This window comes from Trematomus bernacchii, unplaced genomic scaffold (genome assembly GCF_902827165.1).
Source record: "Trematomus bernacchii unplaced genomic scaffold, fTreBer1.1, whole genome shotgun sequence".
Taxonomy (NCBI): Eukaryota; Metazoa; Chordata; class Actinopteri; order Perciformes; family Nototheniidae; genus Trematomus; species Trematomus bernacchii.
In genome coordinates this window covers 7,843,627-7,867,588 of record NW_022988098.1, presented here as the reverse complement: position 1 = coordinate 7,867,588, position 23,962 = coordinate 7,843,627, and the positions used below count along the sequence as shown (strand labels likewise).

At 45.3% G+C, this 23,962-nt stretch overlaps 1 protein-coding gene across 1 annotated transcript in view; it reads right to left on the bottom strand.

The window, feature by feature from the left end:
* Nucleotides 1-22,999, bottom strand: part of LOC117475590 (solute carrier family 41 member 3-like) — a 36,244-nt gene extending 13,245 nt beyond the window's left edge. The window contains exons 1-7 of the mRNA XM_034121884.1: nucleotides 22,805-22,999; nucleotides 21,991-22,098; nucleotides 20,504-20,575; nucleotides 4,489-4,633; nucleotides 3,435-3,581; nucleotides 1,184-1,328; nucleotides 12-91 (exon numbers count right to left, since the gene is read on the bottom strand). Of these exons, the coding sequence (XP_033977775.1) occupies nucleotides 12-91; nucleotides 1,184-1,328; nucleotides 3,435-3,581; nucleotides 4,489-4,633; nucleotides 20,504-20,575; nucleotides 21,991-22,098; nucleotides 22,805-22,999 (892 nt within the window). The remainder of the gene's footprint in view (nucleotides 1-11; nucleotides 92-1,183; nucleotides 1,329-3,434; nucleotides 3,582-4,488; nucleotides 4,634-20,503; nucleotides 20,576-21,990; nucleotides 22,099-22,804) is intronic.
* Between the last annotated feature and the right edge of the window lie 963 nt (nucleotides 23,000-23,962).

The window sequence follows — 23,962 nt, the reverse complement described above, 5'->3', positions numbered from 1 at the left end:
CCTATACTCACCGTTGATGACGGGAGTGAACACGGCCATCCCTTCAAAGTTTGGATTGCTCACCGTCTTATCCAGAATCAGACCACCAATACTGGAAGAAGACAACATACTGTACTTCTGGATCTAAAATAGCAACATTCCCAAACGTGATTCAACATTTAAAATGAAAGAGGCCACAATAATCATGTGGTATATAAATATAAAGATATTGTGTCAGCTCTAGTTGAGGAAGTAGCAATGTACACACATCCTTTGCTGAAGTAGAAGTACAGATACTCGTGTTTAAAAATACTCTGGTAAAAGTAGAAGTACTGACTAAACTTCTTTACTCAAGTGAAAGTAAAGAGGGCTTTGAAATGTACTTCAGTAAAAAGTACCCATAACTACCAGCTGTTTTAAAGAGTACCTGACCTCCCTTTATATTAATAGAACAATAATGTCATTGTTAGCTAATGAATGTTTCCATGCTGAACAACGGCAACATGACAACGTTTTCATTGGTCCCTCTTCTTTAGAGAAGACCAGGAAATGATGGATACACGGATCGTGTTCAAATCAATAGGCACGCAATGACTCTAAATAATAATGATCACGCCACCAAACACACATTCAAACTAAAGGAACCAGCCTGTTTGGAAAATGTAAGAAGTAGAAAGTACAGGTATTTGGGTTCAACATGTAAGAAGTAGAAAGTACAGGTGTTTGTGTTCAACATGTAAGAAGTAGAAAGTACAGGTATTTGTGTTCAAAATGTAAGAAGTAGAAAGTACAGGTATTTGTGTTCAACATGTGAGAAGTAGAAAGTACAGGTATTTGTGTTCAACATGTAAGAAGTAGAAAGTACAGGTATTTGTGTTCAACATGTAAGAAGTAGAAAGTACAGGTATTTGTGTTCAACATGTAAGAAGTAGAAAGTACAGGTATTTGTGTTCAACATGTAAGAAGTAGAAAGTACAGGTATTTGTGTTCAACATGTAAGAAGTAGAAAGTACAGGTATTTGTGTTCAACGTGTAAGAAGTAGAAAGTACAGGTATTTGGGTTCAACATGTAAGAAAAGTCAAAAGTCTTCAGAAAAATAAGTAGTGGAGTAAAGTACTGATACCAGAAAAATGTACTTAAGTACATTAACGAAGTATTTGTACTCCACTACTTCCCACCTCTGAGTAGCACAGGTGGGCTCACCTGCTGATAGACATGGCCATGATGACTGGCTGCCAGCCGGACTTCAGGACTTCACTGATTGGTGGAGAGCGACGGGCGATAATGACCCAGAGCGGGATGAGAAGCAGGAAGAAGAGACAAACTGCAGGAGGCAGGAACCACACGTCTGCAGAGAAACACAGCAGAGGACATCTTTAAGTTTCTCTAAATACACTCGCTGGAAGAGAAATGTCAGTTTTTTGAGAGTGGAACAAGACATGAGAGATTGTGACCATGACAGAAATGATGGAAGTCTTAACTGATGCTGAATGTTGCAGACGTTTGATTGAATCGAAGTTTGAATATGCTGCCCTCCTCTGGCCCAAATACTCTCTAATCACCACTTTACTGTTTCTGAATTCCTTTTTGTAGCTTTTGTCTCTCTGCTTTATTTTTCTGCTGATGTTCAGGTGTATATCAGTATGTAGTGTCTCTACTTTAAAGAGTCCTCTCCTGCTGATGTTCAGGTGTATATCAGTATGCAGTGTCTCTACTTTAAAGAGTCCTCTCCTGCTGATGTTCAGGTGTATATCAGTATGTAGTGTCTCTACTTTAAAGAGTCCTCTCCTGCTGATGTTCAGGTGTATATCAGTATGTAGTATCTCTACTTTAAAGAGTCCTCTCCTGCTGATGTTCAGGTGTATATCAGTATGTAGTGTCTCTACTTTAAAGAGTCCTCTCCTGCTGATGTTCAGGTGTATATCAGTATGTAGTGTCTCTACTTTAAAGAGTCCTCTCCTGCTGATGTTCAGGTGTATATCAGTATGTAGTGTCTCTACTTTAAAGAGTCCTCTCCTGCTGATATTCAGGTGTATATCAGTATGTAGTGTCTCTACTTTAAAGAGTCCTCTCCTGCTGATGTTCAGGTGTATATCAGTATGTAGTGTCTCTACTTTAAAGAGTCCTCTCCTGCTGATGTTCAGGTGTATATCAGTATGTAGTGTCTCTACTTTAAAGAGTCCTCTCCTGCTGATGTTCAGGTGTATATCAGTATGTAGTGTGTCTACTTTAAAGAGTCCTCTCCTGCTGATGTTCAGGTGTATATCAGTATGTAGTGTGTCTACTTTAAAGAGTCCTCTCCTGCTGATGTGCAGGTGTATATCAGTATGTAGTGTCTCTACTTTAAAGAGTCCTCTCCTGCTGATGTTCAGGTGTATATCAGTATGTAGTGTCTCTACTTTAAAGAGTCCTCTCCTGCTGATGTGCAGGTGTATATCAGTATGTAGTGTCTCTACTTTAAAGAGTCCTCTCCTGCTGATGTTCAGGTGTATATCAGTATGTAGTGTCTCTACTTTAAAGAGTCCTCTCCTGCTGATGTTCAGGTGTATATCAGTATGTAGTGTCTCTACTTTAAAGAGTCCTCTCTTGCTGATGTTCAGGTGTATATCAGTATGTAGTGTCTCTACTTTAAAGAGTCCTCTCCTGCTGATGTTCAGGTGTATATCAGTATGTAGTGTCTCTACTTTAAAGAGTCCTCTCCTGCTGATGTTCAGGTGTATATCAGTATGTAGTGTCTCTACTTTAAAGAGTCCTCTCCTGCTGATGTTCAGGTGTATATCAGTATGTAGTGTCTCTACTTTAAAGAGTCCTCTCCTGCTGATGTTCAGGTGTATATCAGTATGTAGTGTCTCTACTTTAAAGAGTCCTCTCTTGCTGATGTTCAGGTGTATATCAGTATGTAGTGTCTCTACTTTAAAGAGTCCTCTCCTGCTGATGTTCAGGTGTATATCAGTATGTAGTGTCTCTACTTTAAAGAGTCCTCTCCTGCTGATGTTCAGGTGTATATCAGTATGTAGTGTCTCTACTTTAAAGAGTCCTCTCTTGCTGATGTTCAGGTGTATATCAGTATGTAGTGTCTCTATTTTAAAGAGTCCTCTCCTGCTGATGTTCAGGTGTATATCAGTATGTAGTGTCTCTACTTTAAAGAGTCCTCTCCTGCTGATGTTCAGGTTCATATCAGTATGTAGTGTCTCTACTGTGACATGTCTCCAGGCTTTAATGTTCAAAAAGCTCTTTATTTTTCTCATACTGCCTGTGCTGCAGCACCTCTTTTCACCCTCTGTCTGAAACCAGAGCCCATCACGTATGTATGCAACTGTTAAATAGTGACGTCAATATGTTCTGGAAGTAAAGGAGTCCAATGAAAGTGTTTCAGGCAACTATAAAGCATGTTGTCTGATGTCAGGTCTGACAAAGAGCTTCATGATATTCTCAGTAACGGGTGACCTCTGACCTCTGTAGCAGAAGAAGAGGCTGCTGACCCCAGAGAGCAGAGACAGAGTGATCAGGTCTCCCAGCGACGCAGCGATGGGCGTGGCCACGTTATCCGGGTTGATGCCCATCTTCCTGGATCCAAGAATCACCGCCACCATCACCAAACCTGACGAAACACAACACGGAGACTCTTTAACAAACAGCTCTGAATCCCCACCTTTTCTCAAAATTCAAACATTCTTTATTGGCATGAAAGTTAAAAGAAACAATGTTGCCAAAGCATCGAAATACAAAATAATTACACAATAATATGATATACAAACAACATTAACATACATTTCAAATTGTTACATATTAATGATATATCTACAGTAATATAGTTACACTTGTGTCTGTGTGTGTGTGTGTGTGTGTGTGTGTGTGTGTTTGTGTGTGTGTTTCTGTGTGTGTGTGGGTGGGTGCGTGATTGTGTGTGTATGTGTCTGTGTGTGTGTGTGTGTGTGTGTGTGTGTGTGTGTGTGTGTGTGTGTGTATGTCTGTGAGTATGTCTGTGAGTGTGTGTGTGTGTGTGTCTGTGTGTGCATGATTGTGTGTGTGTGTGTCTGTGTCTGTGTGTGGGTGCGTGTATGTGTGTGTATGTGTCTGTGTGTGCATGTGTCTGGGTGCGTGTGTGTGTGTGTGTGTGTGTGTGGGTGTGTAATTGTGTGGGTATGTCTGTGTGTGTGTGTGTGTGTGTGTGTGTGTGTCTGGGTGTGTGATTGTGTGGCTATGTCTGTGTGTGTGTGTGTGTGTGTGTGTGTGTGTGTGTGTGTGTGTGTGTGTGTGTCATTCACTGTCCCTCAGGTTGTGGCATGTGTCTACATATGGGGCAGGAAGATGTGCCTTGTCTCCTTCTCCCAGGAGTATTTTTAATCTTGAGAGGTCATTAACCTCTGGGATTACAGAGTTCAACTTGTTAAAGTAAATGTTCCTTATTTCATTGAATGTTTCACACTTTAGGAGGAAGTGCATCTCTGTCTCAGTTTCTCTCTGTGTTGTTCATTCCTCTGCAGCAGTGATGCCTTTTCTCTGACCTAGAGTCAGCGCAGCAATGAAAGCCGTGGTGACGCTGCTGGCACAGAGGATGGCAGCCTGAGTCATGTCCACCCCCCCCCGGGTCAAAGCCCCCAGACACACGGCAGCAATGGCCGCCAGGAAGCCCACCACTGTGGCCTGCACCTGGGGAAGAAGGACAGACCGTTCATTGATCCATAGCATACAGTTTATTTTTCGTTATATGCAGATGTTTGGAGTAACGGATTAGATGTAACGGGATTACGTAAAAAAAAAACTGTATTCCCTTACAGTTACATATCTGTTTGCACCTCGACATATTATCTATTATTACAACAAGCAGTATTTTATTACACTGTACAGCATTCAATTTACATTCCATTTTTAGCTTATCTTATTCTATTTACTTGTATATATACAGTACATGCTATACAGTAACTCCTGCATTACCACTCATTGATCCATAGCATACAGTTTATATATTGTTATATGCAGGCTTGGGGAGTAACAGATTACATGTAACGGGATTACGTAATTAGGATACAAAAAAATTCCCTTCCAGTTACATATCTGTTTGCATCTCATATATTTAAACTGAGCTTAATCTTAATCTTTGAGCTATTGTTTTTATAAAACGGTTACCAAGTGTGGCAATAGGAAAGAAAAATACACACTCTAATTTAAATAGTTTTTATTAGTAAATAATGATGTTCAAAATAAAATAGTCCCTCCGTTGCCTTCTGCACGCTTCTGAATCTGCACAAAACATAGTGCGAGGTGGTTGCTATGCAACAACACTAACAGCTAGCGAACATATTAGACAGAGAGCGTTGATCCATTATTTGGCTATTTATTTACATTGATTTGTATGTTGCCATTTATTGTGCACCCACTGAAAAACTGTCCAGCATCAGTAGAATGGCTTACGTGGTTACTTGTATAGGTTGAGGTTGTTCTAGGCTGTTGCTTGGCGTGGCGAGAATGTTGCTCCACTTTCTCCGGTCCCCGAGATTCGGCTTCCAGTAGCTCTGGAGAGAGCTTTCGCACCTGTGGCCACTAACGGTCATAATTTCTCTGCTTTGTTTCAAGACCCGCATCAGAAAGCTTTTGAATGGTGATACTTTTCCAGTTGGTCTACCTGCTCTTCACGTAGCTCTGCATGTCGTCGTTTAGGTGCTTTTCTTTCTGGAGATAGGCACTCCTCAATCCACTCCTCCATAGTAAGACCCCCCCGGAGGTCGAAATTAATCTTAAATGTTTCCATCGATCTTATGCTTTGTAAGTTTGTTTCGTAACCGAAGAAATGTAAATATATTTATAAAACGGACAAGTCAAATCAAGCAATCTGTCATGTCGAAGAAACTTATTGTAAAAGTTTATTCTTTATGTTAGTTTTGTCATGTCCTTCTGCCCTGTGCTTTATGTTTATGTGAATAGTAATTCTCCCTCTCATTTCAGACCTCCACGCTCCCCGCCCCTATCTGTCTCCTGCGTCTGTGATTGTTTTCCCCGCCCTGATTGTTTCCACCTGTTCCCATTTACCCTGTGTATATATTCTGCTAGTTCCCTCCTGTCCATTGTCGGTTCGTTTCCTCATTCAGGACTTTGAGCAAGCGTACTCCACAGACGTGTTACGTATCTCTAAGCTTCAAAGTTATTGTCATTGTTTTTCCTCGAAAGAGAGTTATTGTTTTCCCTGTTTTGTTACTGTGTAAATTCCAGTAAAGTCTTTATTTTGAACCTCTCCTGAGTCTGAGTTTGAGTCGTGCATTTGAGTTCATGCCTCAGAGTTCACTCCTTGACAGTACGAACCGACCTTTAAAATGAACTCAGCCGACTCAGACCAACTAAAGAACGCCATCCGTTCTCAGGGCCAACGTCTTGGGCAACAAGAGGACCAGATGGCCGGCATACAGCACGGAGTGCAGCACCTAACCAACAGTCAGGCGGAATTACAATCATCGGTGACTACTCAGGTGAATCTGCTGGCAGCTGAGGTTCAGTGTGTGCTCACTCACCTGCAGGCTGCTTCTCCTCCGGTTCCAGCGGCGACCAGATCCGACCCCAACCCGGCTACGGAGTCGCATATTCCTTCCATGCGTCTGGCTCCACCCGAGAGGTATTCCGGGAGTTCGGAAGGCTGCCGGTCGTTCATCGTACAGTGTGAGTTACACTATCGACACCAACCGGCTGCTTTTCCCACGGATGACTCCAAAGTGGCTTTCATGATCTCCCATCTCTCCGGTCGAGCAGCAGCGTGGGCTACGGCAGAGTGGTCCCGAGGCTCTCCCATCTGCGGGTCTCTGGACGACTTCATAGACACGATGAGAAAAACTTTTGATCAAACCACTCCGGGCAGAGAAGCAGCTCGGGCTCTGATTAAGCTGCGGCAAAATCAGCGTAGTGTGGCTGACTACGCTATCGAGTTCCGGACTATTGCAGCCGACAGCGGCTGGAACTCCGCTGCATTGTTTGACGCATTCGTCAGCGGTCTCTCGGATCCTCTACAAGACCAGCTGGCGCCTCTGGATCTGCCCGCTGACTTGGACTCCGTCATATCCATGGCAATAAGAATAGACAATCGTTTGGCAGAGAGGAGAAGGAATAAATTCAAGGATGCGGTTGGTCCGTCTCTCCAGAGGAGACGCTCGCCGCCGGATTCCACTTCTTCTTGGAGGCCCCGTCACCCCTCACCACCTGCGTTCCAGACATCAGCGCCCCCTGGCTCCGTGGAGGAGCCAATGCAGTTGGGCCGTGCTAAACTGTCTATGGCAGAACGTCAGCGTCGGTTAAAGGAGGGTCTGTGCTTCTACTGCGGTCAGCGCGGACATCCACAAGCTGCTTGTCCGGTAAAAAGAGAAGGCTCATCAATAAAGAGGAGGACGTTGGTGAGCCGAATCTCTTCCTCTGATTTTCCTCCTCGCACCCTGACTCGCATCCAGGTAAAAATCAGAGACAATGTTTTTACTCATGGTGCTCTTATTGACTCAGGGGCAGACGAAAGTCTAATGGATTGGGGTTTAGTAAATAAAATGAACATAAAAACTAAACCTCTACCCCAGCCTCTTGAAGCAAGTGCTCTTGATGGACGGCTGTTGTTCAAAGTGACTCACCAAACAGAGCCTTTAGAAATAAGATGTAATGATAACCATCACGAGACAATGTCATTTCACTTATTCAACTCAGCCCAACATCCTCTCATATTGGGGTTTCCCTGGTTGAAACTTCATAACCCTCACATAGATTGGCACTCTGGGAGGGTGGAGGGGTGGGGACAGACTTGCGTGGATCACTGTTTAAGACCGGTTGCAGAGATTGACAGGAGATGTAACACTGGGAGTGTTAGACAGGATACTATCTCTAAAATATATCTTCCTGATGTACTTTCAGTCCCTTCCTGTTATCACGATCTGAGTGAAGTTTTTAGTAAGTCCAAGGCTCTGGCTCTTCCTCCTCACCGCCCCTATGACTGTGCTATTGACTTGATTGCTGGGTCTCCCATTCCTAAGGGTCGACTTTATGCAATTTCAGGACCGGAGAAAGAGGCCATGAAGGATTACATTGATGCCTCTCTCAAAACAGGGCTTATTCGTCCTTCCTCATCCCCAGCAGGTGCAGGTTTTTTTTTTGTTGGCAAAAAGGATGGGTCTCTTAGGCCTTGTATTGACTACTCACCTCTCAATGACATTACGGTTAAAAACCGGTACCCCCTTCCTCTCATCTCGTCCGCTTTCGAGCAGCTTCAGGATGCCAAGGTTTTCACCAAGTTAGACCTGCGTAACGCTTACCATTTGGTCAGGATCAGGGAGGGCGATGAATGGAAGACGGGGTTTAACACTCCTTCAGGCCACTATGAATACCTTGTCATGCCGTTTGGACTGTCAAACGCTCCTGCAGTTTTCCAGGCTATGATCAACGATGTGTTGAGGGAGTTTCTGAACCGGTTCGTTTTTGTCTATCTGGATGACATTCTGATCTACTCCCCTGACCGTGACACCCACAAACAACATGTCCGCCAGGTTCTACAGAAACTGCTCCTAAATATGTTGTTTGTTAAAGCCGAAAAGTGCGAGTTTCATGTCAAGACAGTCACTTTTTTGGGCTTTATCATTTCCCCAGGTCAGGTTAGGATGGACCCAGCGAAGGTTAGCGCAGTAGCCTGCTGGCCCACCCCTGACTCTCGTAAGAAAGTGCAACAGTTTTTAGGCTTTGCTAATTTTTACAGGCGTTTTGTGCGGAGCTTCAGTTCTATTGCAGCCCCTCTTCATGTCCTCATGTCCCCCCAGGTGCCTTTTGTGTGGTCTCCTCAGGCTGAGGAGGCTTTTTCTCGACTCAAGAAGATGTTCACCTCTGCTCCCATACTTACTCTGCCGGATCCCACTCGCCAGTTTGTGGTGGAAGTGGATGCCTCCAACGAGGGGGTGGGAGCGGTACTCTCCCAGCGCCAACAGAAGGACAATAAGCTTCACCCCTGCGCTTTCCTGTCCAGGAAGCTCTCCCCGGCAGAGAGGAATTACGATGTGGGAAACCGTGAGTTGCTGGCTGTGAAGCTAGCGTTGGAAGAGTGGAGGCATTGGTTGGAGGGAGCCGAGCATCCTTTTGTGGTCTGGACTGATCACAAAAATCTGGAATATATAAAGAAGGCCAAAAGACTGAACTCCCGCCAGGCCAGGTGGACTTTGTTTTTTAACCGGTTTGACTTTGTTCTCTCTTACAGGCCGGGGTCTCAGAATGTCAAGCCTGACGCTCTGTCCCGTCTGTTTGACCCTGTGCCTTCAGTCAAGGAGCCGGAACCCATCATTCCGTTAAACCGTGTGGTAGGAGCACTGACTTGGCAAGTGGAGAAGGAGGTGATACGAGCCAACGGGGGAGCTCCTGCACCCAGGGGTTGCCCGCCTAACCGGCTATTCGTTCAGGAAGCCGAGCGACCACAGGTGATCCACTGGGCTCACACGTCGCTACTCACCTGTCACCCCGGAGTCAAGAGAACCATGTTCATTGCTAAACAACGTTTCTGGTGGACATCCATGGAGAAGGAGGTGAAGGAGTATGTGGAGGCGTGCCCTGTCTGCGCTCGCAATAAGACCTCTTCCAGGGCGCGGATGGGTTTGTTACAACCACTTCCTATTCCCAACAGACCCTGGTCAGAGATTTCTATGGACTTCGTCACAGGCCTGCCCCTCTCTAGAGGTAACACCACAGTTCTCACGGTAGTGGATCGTTTTTCCAAAATGACACATTTCATTGCTCTGCCCAAATTGCCCTCAGCTAAGGAAATGGCTGAGGTCATGATGCATAATGTTTTTCGTCTGCATGGTTTCCCTAAGGATATTGTCTCCGATCGGGGGCCCCAGTTTGTGTCTCGTTTCTGGAAGGAGTTCTGCAGACTCATCGGTGCCACGGTCAGTCTCTCGTCTGGATACCACCCGGAGTCAAACGGCCAGACAGAGCGCCTGAATCAGGAACTGGAGACTTGCTTGCGCTGCCTGGTGTCCCAGAATCCATCCTCCTGGAGCGAGCACCTCACCTGGGTGGAGTATGCGCACAACATCCTTCCCACATCTGCCACGGGATTGTCCCCGTTTCATTGTGTTTATGGGTACCAGCCGCCACTGTTCTCAGCCACGGAGAAAGAGGTCACGGTTCCGTCTGCCCACGCTATGGTCAGGCGTTGTCATCGCGTGTGGGCTGCGGCAAGAAAAATCCTCTGCAGAAATTCTAAGCTGGTAAAACGAGCAGCAGACCGAAGACGCCGACCAGCTCCTGTATACCAGCCAGGCCAAAAAGTCTGGCTTTCTACGCGGGACCTTCCCCTCCACTTACTCTCCCGCAAGTTGGCTCCCCGGTTTGTGGGTCCTTTTCCCATCACCAAGGTCATCAACCCGGTTTCAGTGAGACTACGGCTTCCCAGGTCCATGAAGGTACATCCCACCTTCCATGTGGGGAAATTGAAACCCCTGAAGGAGAGCACCATGGTTCCCACCGCCAAACCCCCCCCACCTCCCAGGATGATCGATGGAGGTCCAGTCTATACAGTCAAGACACTCTTGGCTGCAAGGAAACGGGGTAGAGGGCGACAGCTCCTTGTTGACTGGAAGGGTTACGGCCCTGAGGAGCGGTCATGGATTCCTTCCCGTTTCATCATCGATAAGAGCCTCATTGAGGATTTTGACCGCCTCAACTCGGAGGAGCCTGGGCCGTCAGGAGCCGTCCCTAGAAGGGGGGGTACTGTCATGTCGAAGAAACTTATTGTAAAAGTTTATTCTTTATGTTAGTTTTGTCATGTCCTTCTGTCCTGTGCTTTATGTTTATGTGAATAGTAATTCTCCCTCTCATTTCAGACCTCCACGCTCCCCGCCCCTATCTGTCTCCTGCGTCTGTGATTGTTTTCCCCGCCCTGATTGTTTCCACCTGTTCCCATTTACCCTGTGTATATATTCTGCTAGTTCCCTCCTGTCCATTGTCGGTTCGTTTCCTCATTCAGGACTTTGAGCAAGCGTACTCCACAGACGTGTTACGTATCTCTAAGCTTCAAAGTTATTGTCATTGTTTTTCTTCGAAAGAGAGTTATTGTTTTCCCTGTTTTGTTACTGTGTAAATTCCAGTAAAGTCTTTATTTTGAACCTCTCCTGAGTCTGAGTTTGAGTCGTGCATTTGAGTTCATGCCTCAGAGTTCACTCCTTGACACAATCTGATTGGTCGATAGCGTTTTTGCGGACCTTTTTGATTACAGATTTGAAAACATCGTTGCTTGCTTTAAAAGTAGCACAATTCATTATGTCAATTCTTGGAAAGTATCCCTGCCCTAATGCCAAAGGAACTGCACACTGAATATTTTTTGCCGTCTGATGTCTATGTCTGGACCGCTGCGTAAAAAGGAGGGTTTCTGCCCCGTTACTTCTTCGCTGTTTTCTTGTCCCAGTTTGAAGAGCAAAGCCCAACTGTATACAGTTTTTCTCAGATGCGGAGGGATACTGATTTGTTGTGAAAAGTAACTAATACCCGTGGTATACGCTCAGTATATCACGGCTAAGAACCAAACAGATTGCTTGATTTGACTTGTCCGTTTTATAATTAGGCCTATCTATTATACAACAAGCAGTTAGCAGTAATGAAGCTCAGCGCAAGTTCAACCAGGAAGACCGTCTCTACTCATTCATGTATTTCTATTCCCATGTTATTACTCTCTCTCCTCTCAATAAGTGACCGGGGGCGTCACTCTTCAGCTTAACCAATCACTTCGCTCTATTCCCAAGAGCCTATCATAGCGCTCCGTCAAACCTTTTAAATCTGCTCTCCCCTCTGACAGCTCTCATTCCAGGTGAATCGGCGCAACACACAGACAGCAATCGCCAAACTAACCTCGTACTTCATGGTTTATGATTCTCAAGACGTCCGAGTACTCAGACCACGACCAGCTTCCAGCAGGATCTTGATCCGGGCCCGACACACTGCCTGAGTCCCTACGCAACTTCCTCAAGCTGCCGCTCACCTGCAGCAGAGGCAGATCTCCTCCTTTCCAAACTACAGCAGCAAGGCATTATTTCAGCTCCAGGCCTATCTCTTCACCAGCTCCGCAGGCTCGCAGATCAAGCTACAGGTGGCGTTCCCCAGTTCGAGTCAGCGGCTCCAGCTGGCTACCCGCAAACCCGGATGCGGGAGGAAAAAGGACAAGGAAGTCGGGCTCCACGGAAGCTCCTCTGGCTTAATGGAAAATCTTCCCGGCTCGCTCCAACGCTCACCATAGCAGCCGCCCCCGGGTAATAGCTCGATCAACACCCCGCATCTCTGGCTTACTTCATGCAAACAATTGACGGCGCAGGCCTTCAGTCTCCGGGCATCACCGGCATCAGGGCCGCTCAAATCATCGCATGCGAAGCTTCACCCCATCTCTGGTTTCAACCATCACAGCCCCTCCCGTAGGGCTTAGGCCTACATCCGATAGCAGCTACATCTCCTCCCGGCTAGTAGTTCGCACCGGACAACAAGTTGCCGTCATTAGCGGCTAGCAGTTTCACTGCACAGCTCCGGGCTCTCGCCCCCTTCTGCCTACTGCTCATCAGCGTGTCCATGTTATTTCACTTGTGTGAACTCGCAACATCAATTTACGTCATCTACGTCAAAGATCTTCTATTCACACCAAGATGTTACATCCCCCTTCTTTTGAAAATAAAGTATTGCTGCATATCAAATTACAATCATATGCTTTAAATATATATATATATATATATATATATATTTATATATATATAAATTCAAGTCTAAGGCACTATATCAACCACTTGCACATAAGTACCGTATCACTGAGGGAATATAAACTGGTAAATCAACATTTAGTTAATTAATCTGCAGTATAACCTTACATTCTAAACGGAAGAGCTCACCTGTTGAACCAAAGATGTTTTGCTCTGCTTGCAGAGAGTCACCCCCTTTTCCTCGACTACGGTTGGGAGCTGATATGACAACGGTACAATGCTTCCTCTTTCCACGCACGGATGATTATGCAATCAAATAATTAGCGTGCAGGCCAAGGCTGGCCCTCCAAAGCAGATATTAACGTCGCTCTTAACGTTCCAACTCATCCATCCCAGTGGAACTCCTTCAGCCTCAGATGGGAGTAAAGTAAAAAAAAAAAAAAAAAACACAACGCGTGCACCGGCTACATGGGTAAGTAATATTAATAGTTGCTCTTCTCAGTCCAAATCACCCACTGCTCAGGGAGATCCCCTCATGCGTTGCCCTTTACGCCATCTAGGTTCAAATAATACAACATTACATAACATCGTAACACCGCTCAACTGGAAAGAAGAGAGAAAGAAGAAAGAAGAAGAGACTCCTTCAGGAGCACGGCGTTCCTAAATCAAAGAGGAACTATACGCTCAGTCACACACCCGGAGTCCTAGGTATCACACCGAGCTTCATAGTAATGAAACGTTCTCTTAACCGAAAAACTGCCGTGCATCCACAATAACGTCAAGCTGTATTACAGCAAATCATCACCAACGGCAGTTGCTCTCCCTCACCGGGCAACTGTATATCGCCATGCGGATAATCATTGGCACGCCATCATCTCCCATCTTCTGGACGTGGCGTCCGCCGTCCTTACAACGATCGTGCATTTCCCCGACTCTTTAGGATGTGCACGGCACATCCTTTGTTTTGGGGGGATTATCTGCAGGGTGAGCGAGTCGCAGGTCCCGGGCCCACTCACTAGCGACTCTTTCCGGCACGAGATCAACCGCCATAGCGGCACGCACAGTTTTCCACCTATTGCCTTATACATTCATAATCATACCTCGTCTGGTTTCTACCACTAGCTCTCCCTCCATCATTCTCATTTCAGATGATATCGAAAAACTGTCCATCATCACTTAAGCAAGCATTATAAAAATTGAATTCTCCCCAAACATCGGGGCAGTCCTTCTAGGGTAGGTGCAGCTACTCACCTCCCTATTCAAAAGCTCAGCGTCGGCTATCAAAGATCTCTCAAGCTTACTTCTGGTAAGATCTGCATATAACTGGTGGTGGTGTCAATTATCATATTCAAATCCCAACAATCAGCTATCACCATAGTGCTTCCCATCATTCGTTATTTTGTGTCCACTTTCATTGTCCTCTCTATGATTTTCTGCTTCTGTTTTATCATGCTCTGTTGCCTCTTAGCATTTTTTTCTCAAACCTAGTTCACAGGTCATGTTTAATTAATTACCTAAGTGCAATGTCATATTCACGCCGTGCGTTTGCACTTCATTCAAAGTCACTGTTCATGCTCATGCGCATTTCATGCATCTGACCCAGGAAGGGTCTGCGTCTCAGGCTTGTTTATAAGCCGGGATACGATATCCATGCATCACCGTACTCAAGCTAACGGCTCACGTGCATTACGCTGCCTACACCTCCTTCACTCGCCCGGACATCAGCTCCGTGCTGGCAATCCAATAATCTCTCAAGCCTTAACTCGGGTAAATATGCATATAACTGGTGGTGGTCTTTTATAGCATATCGGCATATCACTCATCATGTCACTGTCTGTACATAAATACGCATAACATTCCATGTCTCATTACCCATGCTAACAACCATGTGCATTTCAATTCTGTATACTCATCATTGTCTCATTCTCATGCTAAACCCATGTGTCATTCATGCATTCGACCGGAAGGGTCTGGGCTTGTGTCAAGTCAGGATATGACCAGATCATCCATGCATCATAGTAGGCCTACGCCCCAGCCCATCTCATGTTTAACTCCCTTGCATTTCATGCACTCATAGCCGATTAATATTCATTTCACCATCCCCTGCTAAAACCCCATGGCATTCCATGCACTCCAAGCCCAATATATATTCCGAGTCTCCTTCCCCTGCTAAAACCCCATGTGCATTCCATGCACTTAGTCTAAACCCAATATATATTCCGAGTCTCCTTCCCCTGCTAAAACCCCATGTGCATTCCATGCACTTACGCTAAGCCCGATATATATTCCGAGTCTCCTTCCCCTGCTAAAACGCCATGTGCATTCCATGCACTTAGTCTAAGCCCAATATATATTCCGAGTCTCCTTCCCCTGCTAAAACCCCATGTGCATTCCATGCACTTACGCTAAGCCCGATATATATTCCGAGTCTCCTTCCCCTGCTAAGACCCCATGTGCATTCCATGCACTCACTCTAAGCCCGATATATATTCCGAGTCTCCTTCCCCTGCTAAAACCCCATGTGCATTCCATGCATCTCAGCCATTTTATACATTCATGTGTCCCTTCATGCTTTATCCTCGACCAGGGCCTGGCTCGGTGTCGAGCCAGGCTCTAATTCATGTGTCATCGTTCGGCTCTAACAAGCTGAAGGTCCGTTCCTTTAGAGTAACTCCACTCTTAATGATATGCTATTCAATAAACTCTTCTTCTCTCCTCCTGTATAACTCTCATCATATCCCATAGATCTCTGCATCCAGCCCATATGGTAAGAAACCCGTACATTTCATTCCATAATACTATTTCGTTTTGGGGGGTTTCATCGGATCGGTTCTACCCTCCCGAATGATACTTCCTGCACAACAGGGCCTAATCGCCAAAAAATTACCATTGCATTCATTTGTGCATCTGCGCAATAAATATGTATTATTACATCAAAACCGTCTCTCCTGATTGAAATGAAGCTCAGCGCAAGTTCAACCAGGAAGACCGTCTCTACTCATTCATGTATTTCTATTCCCATGTTATTACTCTCTCTCCTCTCAATAAGTGACCGGGGGCGTCACTCTTCAGCTTAACCAATCACTTCGCTCTATTCCCAAGAGCCTATCATAGCGCTCCGTCAAACCTTTTAAATCTGCTCTCCCCTCTGACAGCTCTCATTCCAGGTGAATCGGCGCAACACACAGACAGCAATCGCCAAACTAACCTCGTACTTCATGGTTTATGATTCTCAAGACGTCCGAGTACTCAGACCACGACCAGCTTCCAGCAGGATCTTGATCCGGGCCCGACACACTGCCTGAGTCCCTACGCAACTTCCTCAAGCTGCCGCTCACCTGCAGCAGAGGCAGATCTCCTCCTTTCCAAACTACAGCAGCAAGGCATTATTTCAGCTCCAGGCCTATCTCTTCACCAGCTCCGCAGGCTCGCAGATCAAGCTACAGGTGGCGTTCCCCAGTTCGAGTCAGCGGCTCCAGCTGGCTACCCGCAAACCCGGATGCGGGAGGAAAAAGGACAAGGAAGTCGGGCTCCACGGAAGCTCCTCTGGCTTAATGGAAAATCTTCCCGGCTCGCTCCAACGCTCACCATAGCAGCCGCCCCCGGGTAATAGCTCGATCAACACCCCGCATCTCTGGCTTACTTCATGCAAACAATTGACGGCGCAGGCCTTCAGTCTCCGGGCATCACCGGCATCAGGGCCGCTCAAATCATCGCATGCGAAGCTTCACCCCATCTCTGGTTTCAACCATCACAGCCCCTCCCGTAGGGCTTAGGCCTACATCCGATAGCAGCTACATCTCCTCCCGGCTAGTAGTTCGCACCGGACAACAAGTTGCCGTCATTAGCGGCTAGCAGTTTCACTGCACAGCTCCGGGCTCTCGCCCCCTTCTGCCTACTGCTCATCAGCGTGTCCATGTTATTTCACTTGTGTGAACTCGCAACATCAATTTACGTCATCTACGTCAAAGATCTTCTATTCACACCAAGATGTTACATCCCCCTTCTTTTGAAAATAAAGTATTGCTGCATATCAAATTACAATCATATGCTTTAAATATATATATATATATATATATATATATTTATATATATATAAATTCAAGTCTAAGGCACTATATCAACCACTTGCACATAAGTACCGTATCACTGAGGGAATATAAACTGGTAAATCAACATTTAGTTAATTAATCTGCAGTATAACCTTACATTCTAAACGGAAGAGCTCACCTGTTGAACCAAAGATGTTTTGCTCTGCTTGCAGAGAGTCACCCCCCTTTTCCTCGACTACGGTTGGGAGCTGATATGACAACGGTACAATGCTTCCTCTTTCCACGCACGGATGATTATGCAATCAAATAATTAGCGTGCAGGCCAAGGCTGGCCCTCCAAAGCAGATATTAACGTCGCTCTTAACGTTCCAACTCATCCATCCCAGTGGAACTCCTTCAGCCTCAGATGGGAGTAAAGTAAAAAAAAAAAAAAAAACACAACGCGTGCACCGGCTACATGGGTAAGTAATATTAATAGTTGCTCTTCTCAGTCCAAATCACCCACTGCTCAGGGAGATCCCCTCATGCGTTGCCCTTTACGCCATCTAGGTTCAAATAATACAACATTACATAACATCGTAACACCGCTCAACTGGAAAGAAGAGAGAAAGAAGAAAGAAGAAGAGACTCCTTCAGGAGCACGGCGTTCCTAAATCAAAGAGGAACTATACGCTCAGTCACACACCCGGAGTCCTAGGTATCACACCGAGCTTCATAGTAATGAAACGTTCTCTTAACCGAAAAACTGCCGTGCATCCACAATAACGTCAAGCTGTATTACAGCAAATCATCACCAACGGCAGTTGCTCTCCCTCACCGGGCAACTGTATATCGCCATGCGGATAATCATTGGCACGCCATCATCTCCCATCTTCTGGACGTGGCGTCCGCCGTCCTTACAACGATCGTGCATTTCCCCGACTCTTTAGGATGTGCACGGCACATCCTTTGTTTTGGGGGGATTATCTGCAGGGTGAGCGAGTCGCAGGTCCCGGGCCCACTCACTAGCGACTCTTTCCGGCACGAGATCAACCGCCATAGCGGCACGCACAGTTTTCCACCTATTGCCTTATACATTCATAATCATACCTCGTCTGGTTTCTACCACTAGCTCTCCCTCCATCATTCTCATTTCAGATGATATCGAAAAACTGTCCATCATCACTTAAGCAAGCATTATAAAAATTGAATTCTCCCCAAACATCGGGGCAGTCCTTCTAGGGTAGGTGCAGCTACTCACCTCCCTATTCAAAAGCTCAGCGTCGGCTATCAAAGATCTCTCAAGCTTACTTCTGGTAAGATCTGCATATAACTGGTGGTGGTGTCAATTATCATATTCAAATCCCAACAATCAGCTATCACCATAGTGCTTCCCATCATTCGTTATTTTGTGTCCACTTTCATTGTCCTCTCTATGATTTTCTGCTTCTGTTTTATCATGCTCTGTTGCCTCTTAGCATTTTTTTCTCAAACCTAGTTCACAGGTCATGTTTAATTAATTACCTAAGTGCAATGTCATATTCACGCCGTGCGTTTGCACTTCATTCAAAGTCACTGTTCATGCTCATGCGCATTTCATGCATCTGACCCAGGAAGGGTCTGCGTCTCAGGCTTGTTTATAAGCCGGGATACGATATCCATGCATCACCGTACTCAAGCTAACGGCTCACGTGCATTACGCTGCCTACACCTCCTTCACTCGCCCGGACATCAGCTCCGTGCTGGCAATCCAATAATCTCTCAAGCCTTAACTCGGGGTAAATATGCATATAACTGGTGGTGGTCTTTATAGCATATCGGCATATCACTCATCATGTCACTGTCTGTACATAAATACGCATAACATTCCATGTCTCATTACCCATGCTAACAACCATGTGCATTTCAATTCTGTATACTCATCATTGTCTCATTCTCATGCTAAACCCATGTGTCATTCATGCATTCGACCGGAAGGGTCTGGGCTTGTGTCAAGTCAGGATATGACCAGATCATCCATGCATCATAGTAGGCCTACGCCCCAGCCCATCTCATGTTTAACTCCCTTGCATTTCATGCACTCATAGCCGATTAATATTCATTTCACCATCCCCTGCTAAAACCCCATGGCATTCCATGCACTCCAAGCCCAATATATATTCCGAGTCTCCTTCCCCTGCTAAAACCCCATGTGCATTCCATGCACTTAGTCTAAGCCCAATATATATTCCGAGTCTCCTTCCCCTGCTAAAACCCCATGTGCATTCCATGCACTTAGTCTAAGCCCAATATATATTCCGAGTCTCCTTCCCCTGCTAAAACCCCATGTGCATTCCATGCACTTACGCTAAGCCCGATATATATTCCGAGTCTCCTTCCCCTGCTAAGACCCCATGTGCATTCCATGCACTCACTCTAAGCCCGATATATATTCCGAGTCTCCTTCCCCTGCTAAAACCCCATGTGCATTCCATGCATCTCAGCCATTTTATACATTCATGTGTCCCTTCATGCTTTATCCTCGACCAGGGCCTGGCTCGGTGTCGAGCCAGGCTCTAATTCATGTGTCATCGTTCGGCTCTAACAAGCTGAAGGTCCGTTCCTTTAGAGTAACTCCACTCTTAATGATATGCTATTCAATAAACTCTTCTTCTCTCCTCCTGTATAACTCTCATCATATCCCATAGATCTCTGCATCCAGCCCATATGGTAAGAAACCCGTACATTTCATTCCATAATACTATTTCGTTTTGGGGGGTTTCATCGGATCGGTTCTACCCTCCCGAATGATACTTCCTGCACAACAGGGCCTAATCGCCAAAAAATTACCATTGCATTCATTTGTGCATCTGCGCAATAAATATGTATTATTACATCAAAACCGTCTCTCCTGATTGAAATGAAGCTCAGCGCAAGTTCAACCAGGAAGACCGTCTCTACTCATTCATGTATTTCTATTCCCATGTTATTACTCTCTCTCCTCTCAATAAGTGACCGGGGGCGTCACTCTTCAGCTTAACCAATCACTTCGCTCTATTCCCAAGAGCCTATCATAGCGCTCCGTCAAACCTTTTAAATCTGCTCTCCCCTCTGACAGCTCTCATTCCAGGTGAATCGGCGCAACCCTCCTCCACCCCCTTTTCATCTCCTGTCCCTCTGAATCCAGGGTCAAGCTAAACCCCTCCTCTTCAGACCGACCCAACTATCCATTCACCACCACCAGTGTCTAGACCCCAGGGGGGTTTCATCGGATCGGTTCTACCCTCCCGAATGATACTTCCTGCACAACGGGGCCTAATCGCCAAAATTACCATTGCATTCATTTGTGCATCTGCGCAATAAATATGTATTCTTACATCAAAACCGTCTCTCCTGATTGAACTATAGCAGTACAGCATTTCAATTTACATTCCTGCATTACCTGCACAATAGTCTTGCATCATTCTCTTTTTATTTCTACTCTGTTTCTTCTTGCACTATTTTTATAGTTTTTTTATTTGTTTTATGTCTTATATATTTATGTTTCATAACTACACTGTAGCTCTGCATATGACAATAAACCCCTTTGAACTTTGATATCTCCATTTGGAAAACAATCTCTTATCCTGAGTGTAATTGTCTGAGAGGCAAAGTGAAGTTCGAGGACGATGTTATCGCACCGGCAAACCTTCCTGAATTAAATTGAATTGTCTAGAAGCCAGCAGAGTGATGTAGTGTGTGATTATGGAGATGGAGAGTGTGTGTGTGTGTGAGTGTGTGTGTGCGTGTGCGTGTGCGTGTGCGTGTGCGTGTGTGTGTGTGTGTGTCACCTGAATGAGAGCCAGGTTACAGAGCACCATCCTCCACTGCTGCTCAGCCTCGTCCAGCTGCCCTGTGTTCGCCTGCGGATACAAACATGTTCACGTAATCACAAGTTCACCTTGCACATTTAACTCTCACTACTTCAACATCATAGCACAATTACCCTGACAAATGCCCTGATTGGTCGAGAGTGTAAATCGCAATTATCACTGAGGATGTGATCGGGGGGTTTCTCGCTGAGGATGAAATATTACCTATAGATGCGGAAGTTACATCACTTTTTTAATCTTTTGGGAAGGTGTTTATTGTAAATAGCACGCCCCTTCTCAAGGACATTTTGCGTAACATGTCTACGTCATTTTGACAGTGACTCATTTTCCTTTCCCTTTTGTTAAATTTCAAAGCCAGCAATATTAGACTCTGACAGTAAGCGCTCTGAAAGACAGGTGACATATTATTAAGAGTGAGATAAGGAAGGTGAGATGAAATTATTGGAGCAAAGAATTGGAAGCACAATGAGTAAAGACACTGAAGACTTATTGGAAGTTACAGACAGAGAAAGGAAATGTTCCTTCTTAGACTTAATGGAGACATATCCAAAATATGTCTCGTTTTAGGCACTACCTGCTTCTTTCTCTAGCATTTAGTGACACAGCATCTGCTCGAACAAACTATGAAGTCTCCTGAACTGCTCTTTTTACCAAGAGAAAGCCGGTAATGCAACGTTCCATCAGCAAAACTTAACCAGTTATGTTTCTTGCAGAGAAGCAGGCTCGACAAAGGCCTCTGACTCATGGCATGTTTAGTCCCATCGTTATCTGAAGGTTTACTATCTTGCTTTATGCATATTCAGAAGTAAGAAGGGGGTCATCTCTTAACGCTGCCAATGGAGATCCGTAGAAAACAGGCGCCATCTTATCTCTATATACTATGCTGACCAAACCCCGAGGTCAAATGCCTGCTGTCAGAATTAGAGATTTAATAGGAGGACGCTTGTCAAATAATTGTCTATTAGAAGGGGTGGGTCAAATGCCACATCTCATGTGAAACTGAAAGTCAACTGTTGACTTATCTACTGTACATCGACTATTTAACTTACATACGTAACTTAATTGACGTAACAAACGTAATCATTTCAAACCAATCACAATGTTTTCCTAAACATAGCCAAGTTGCTTTGTTGCCTCGACATAACCAAGTCGTTTTTTTTTATTCACAACGTTATTCAAGTGTTTTGAACAGCGACCAAATACATTTGAAAAGATTGGAATAAAAACCGGCAATTAAATTAAGTAAGAAAACAACATTATCTTACGGGAAGTCAATGTCATTAAATCAACAAGGACTCTCTTTGTTTCAAAACTAAAATGCAAAATGACGAAATGTGCATGTATTGAATATGATAGTTTAGTTTTGCATTTGAAACCGTTGTTATCATCTCCTCCTGCGTGCCGGTGTGTGTTCTGTTCGTGTGTGTGAGTGTTTTTCCTCTCACTGCTGTTGACAGTCTGGATGCCAATGTCATCTCCAGATTCCCCTTCAGCCCGACCAGCGCCGGCACCAAGATAAACACCTCGGAGATCTCCCTGAACACCTCCCAGTGCTGAAAGACACCACCGGGGACTTTTAGTGCACTTCCTGTTCCATATGAGCTTGTTTAAATACGTCACAGTGAAACTAAGCTGAAGAAATATTCTTTAATATATTCTTTAAACCTGAATCAATGTTTCTAGTACAATACAGTTTTGCTGGTGACACACACCACAATGAACCTTCCAAGACAAACTATTTTGTCAATCATTTTCAAACCCGTAGCAATGTGATTAAACATGAACACAGAATTTTTCAGTAGCTTTTTTACTGGTTTGAAGTAGGTGATGCAAAATGTATAAAAAGGCAAGTGTTTTACTCTTAATTGTTGCCTATTTAGTCTTGAATATTAATGCTATCGAGGGAAAAACAGGGGGTTTGAGACACATACTTTTTATATTATATTAAAAAAGTCCCTATCATAAATGTTCACATGATCCAAAAGGCTTAACACTCCCAAGCAGCAGTTTTAAGCAGTTCTGATTGATTCAATAACTACTTCCTAATATCTCTTATATCATTTGATCTGTCTGAGGTGTTTACACGAGGTAAGAGGTGTCTGCACAGATACAGTATAAGTCATTACATTAAATCATAAGATAGTAGGTGTTTCAAATCATATCAAACCTTAGCACAAAAAACAAAAAAAACGATGCCTTATACCAGTACAATCCGTACAGTTAGTTCTCATGCACTTTGCCACACTTTTTTCTCCTTACTTGCACTCCATCCATGACTATCCCGGCGGCCACCATACCCAGCCCGGACACCAGGTAGGGCAGCAGGATCTGGGCTGCGATGCTCCATGAGCTCTCGGACAGTAAACCGTGTGCAGAGCGGGTCAGTTTACACCTGAAGCCCCTCAGCTTCTTCCCCTGGAAACGCAGCTCCAGAGAGAGATGGGTCACCACCATGGCTGGACCCCATTACCCCATCACTGCCTATTTTGTAGTCTATAGTAAGGAAGTACAACTTTTCTGTGCCTAGAATTAGGGGTCCTGGAAAGTGGCAACGCTGACAAGACGGAGAAGTAGATTTTTCTTCTTTTTTTTTGAGTCACAGCCGATGTTTCCTTGCAGAAGTTTTATATGAAAACACAACCGGCTTGTTTTGCCCTTCAGATGTCACTCCAGCACTGATTTTCGAAATGGTGGACTAATCAGAGGAAGCTGCTTTCATCCACTTCAAATAAAACACACACACATTAAGACACTCACACACATGGGTCCACTTGACAGCAGGTTTGTGAGGCCTCTTCTGACACTCTGCTACTGACAGACCTCCACACACACATACAGACACACACACACACTACAGCCACACACACACACACACACACACACACACACACACACACACACACTTATCCCCCTCTTCATGCCTCGCTCTTCAGCAGCCGGGCGGCCGAGGTGGATCTCTGGAAGCCGGCTCTCTCTCGGGGTCTGAGGAGTTTCCAGGTCCTGTGGGATAAGGACATCCAGAAGGCCAGAAGCTTCTTCTCAGCCCTGCTGTGCTGCCAATCATTGTCCTCCTTTTCTCTCCATGCCATCTTCTCTTTCTCCTCGCCACTGTGGTAATGCTCTTGGTGTTGAGGGCTCTGAAGCTCGTTCCTCATTTTGATCAGAGGATGTCCTTCCAAGATTGTGGTAAGGGACTCTGTGATGATGGACGGTTCCCTCTGATTTCCAGATGAGTCGTGACGGCGCTCTGTGATGGATGATGCTGGTGATTCAGTTTTTCCTCTTTTCTCCTGGTGAGATCACTTCAGAGCTTACTGCAGTTTCACTCTCCCTCCTCTTCGAAAGCTCCTCCTCTCAATGTCCGCCACTAAATGGGGGTGACGCACTGAGCAGCAGCAGGTGTCGTACCTGTCATTA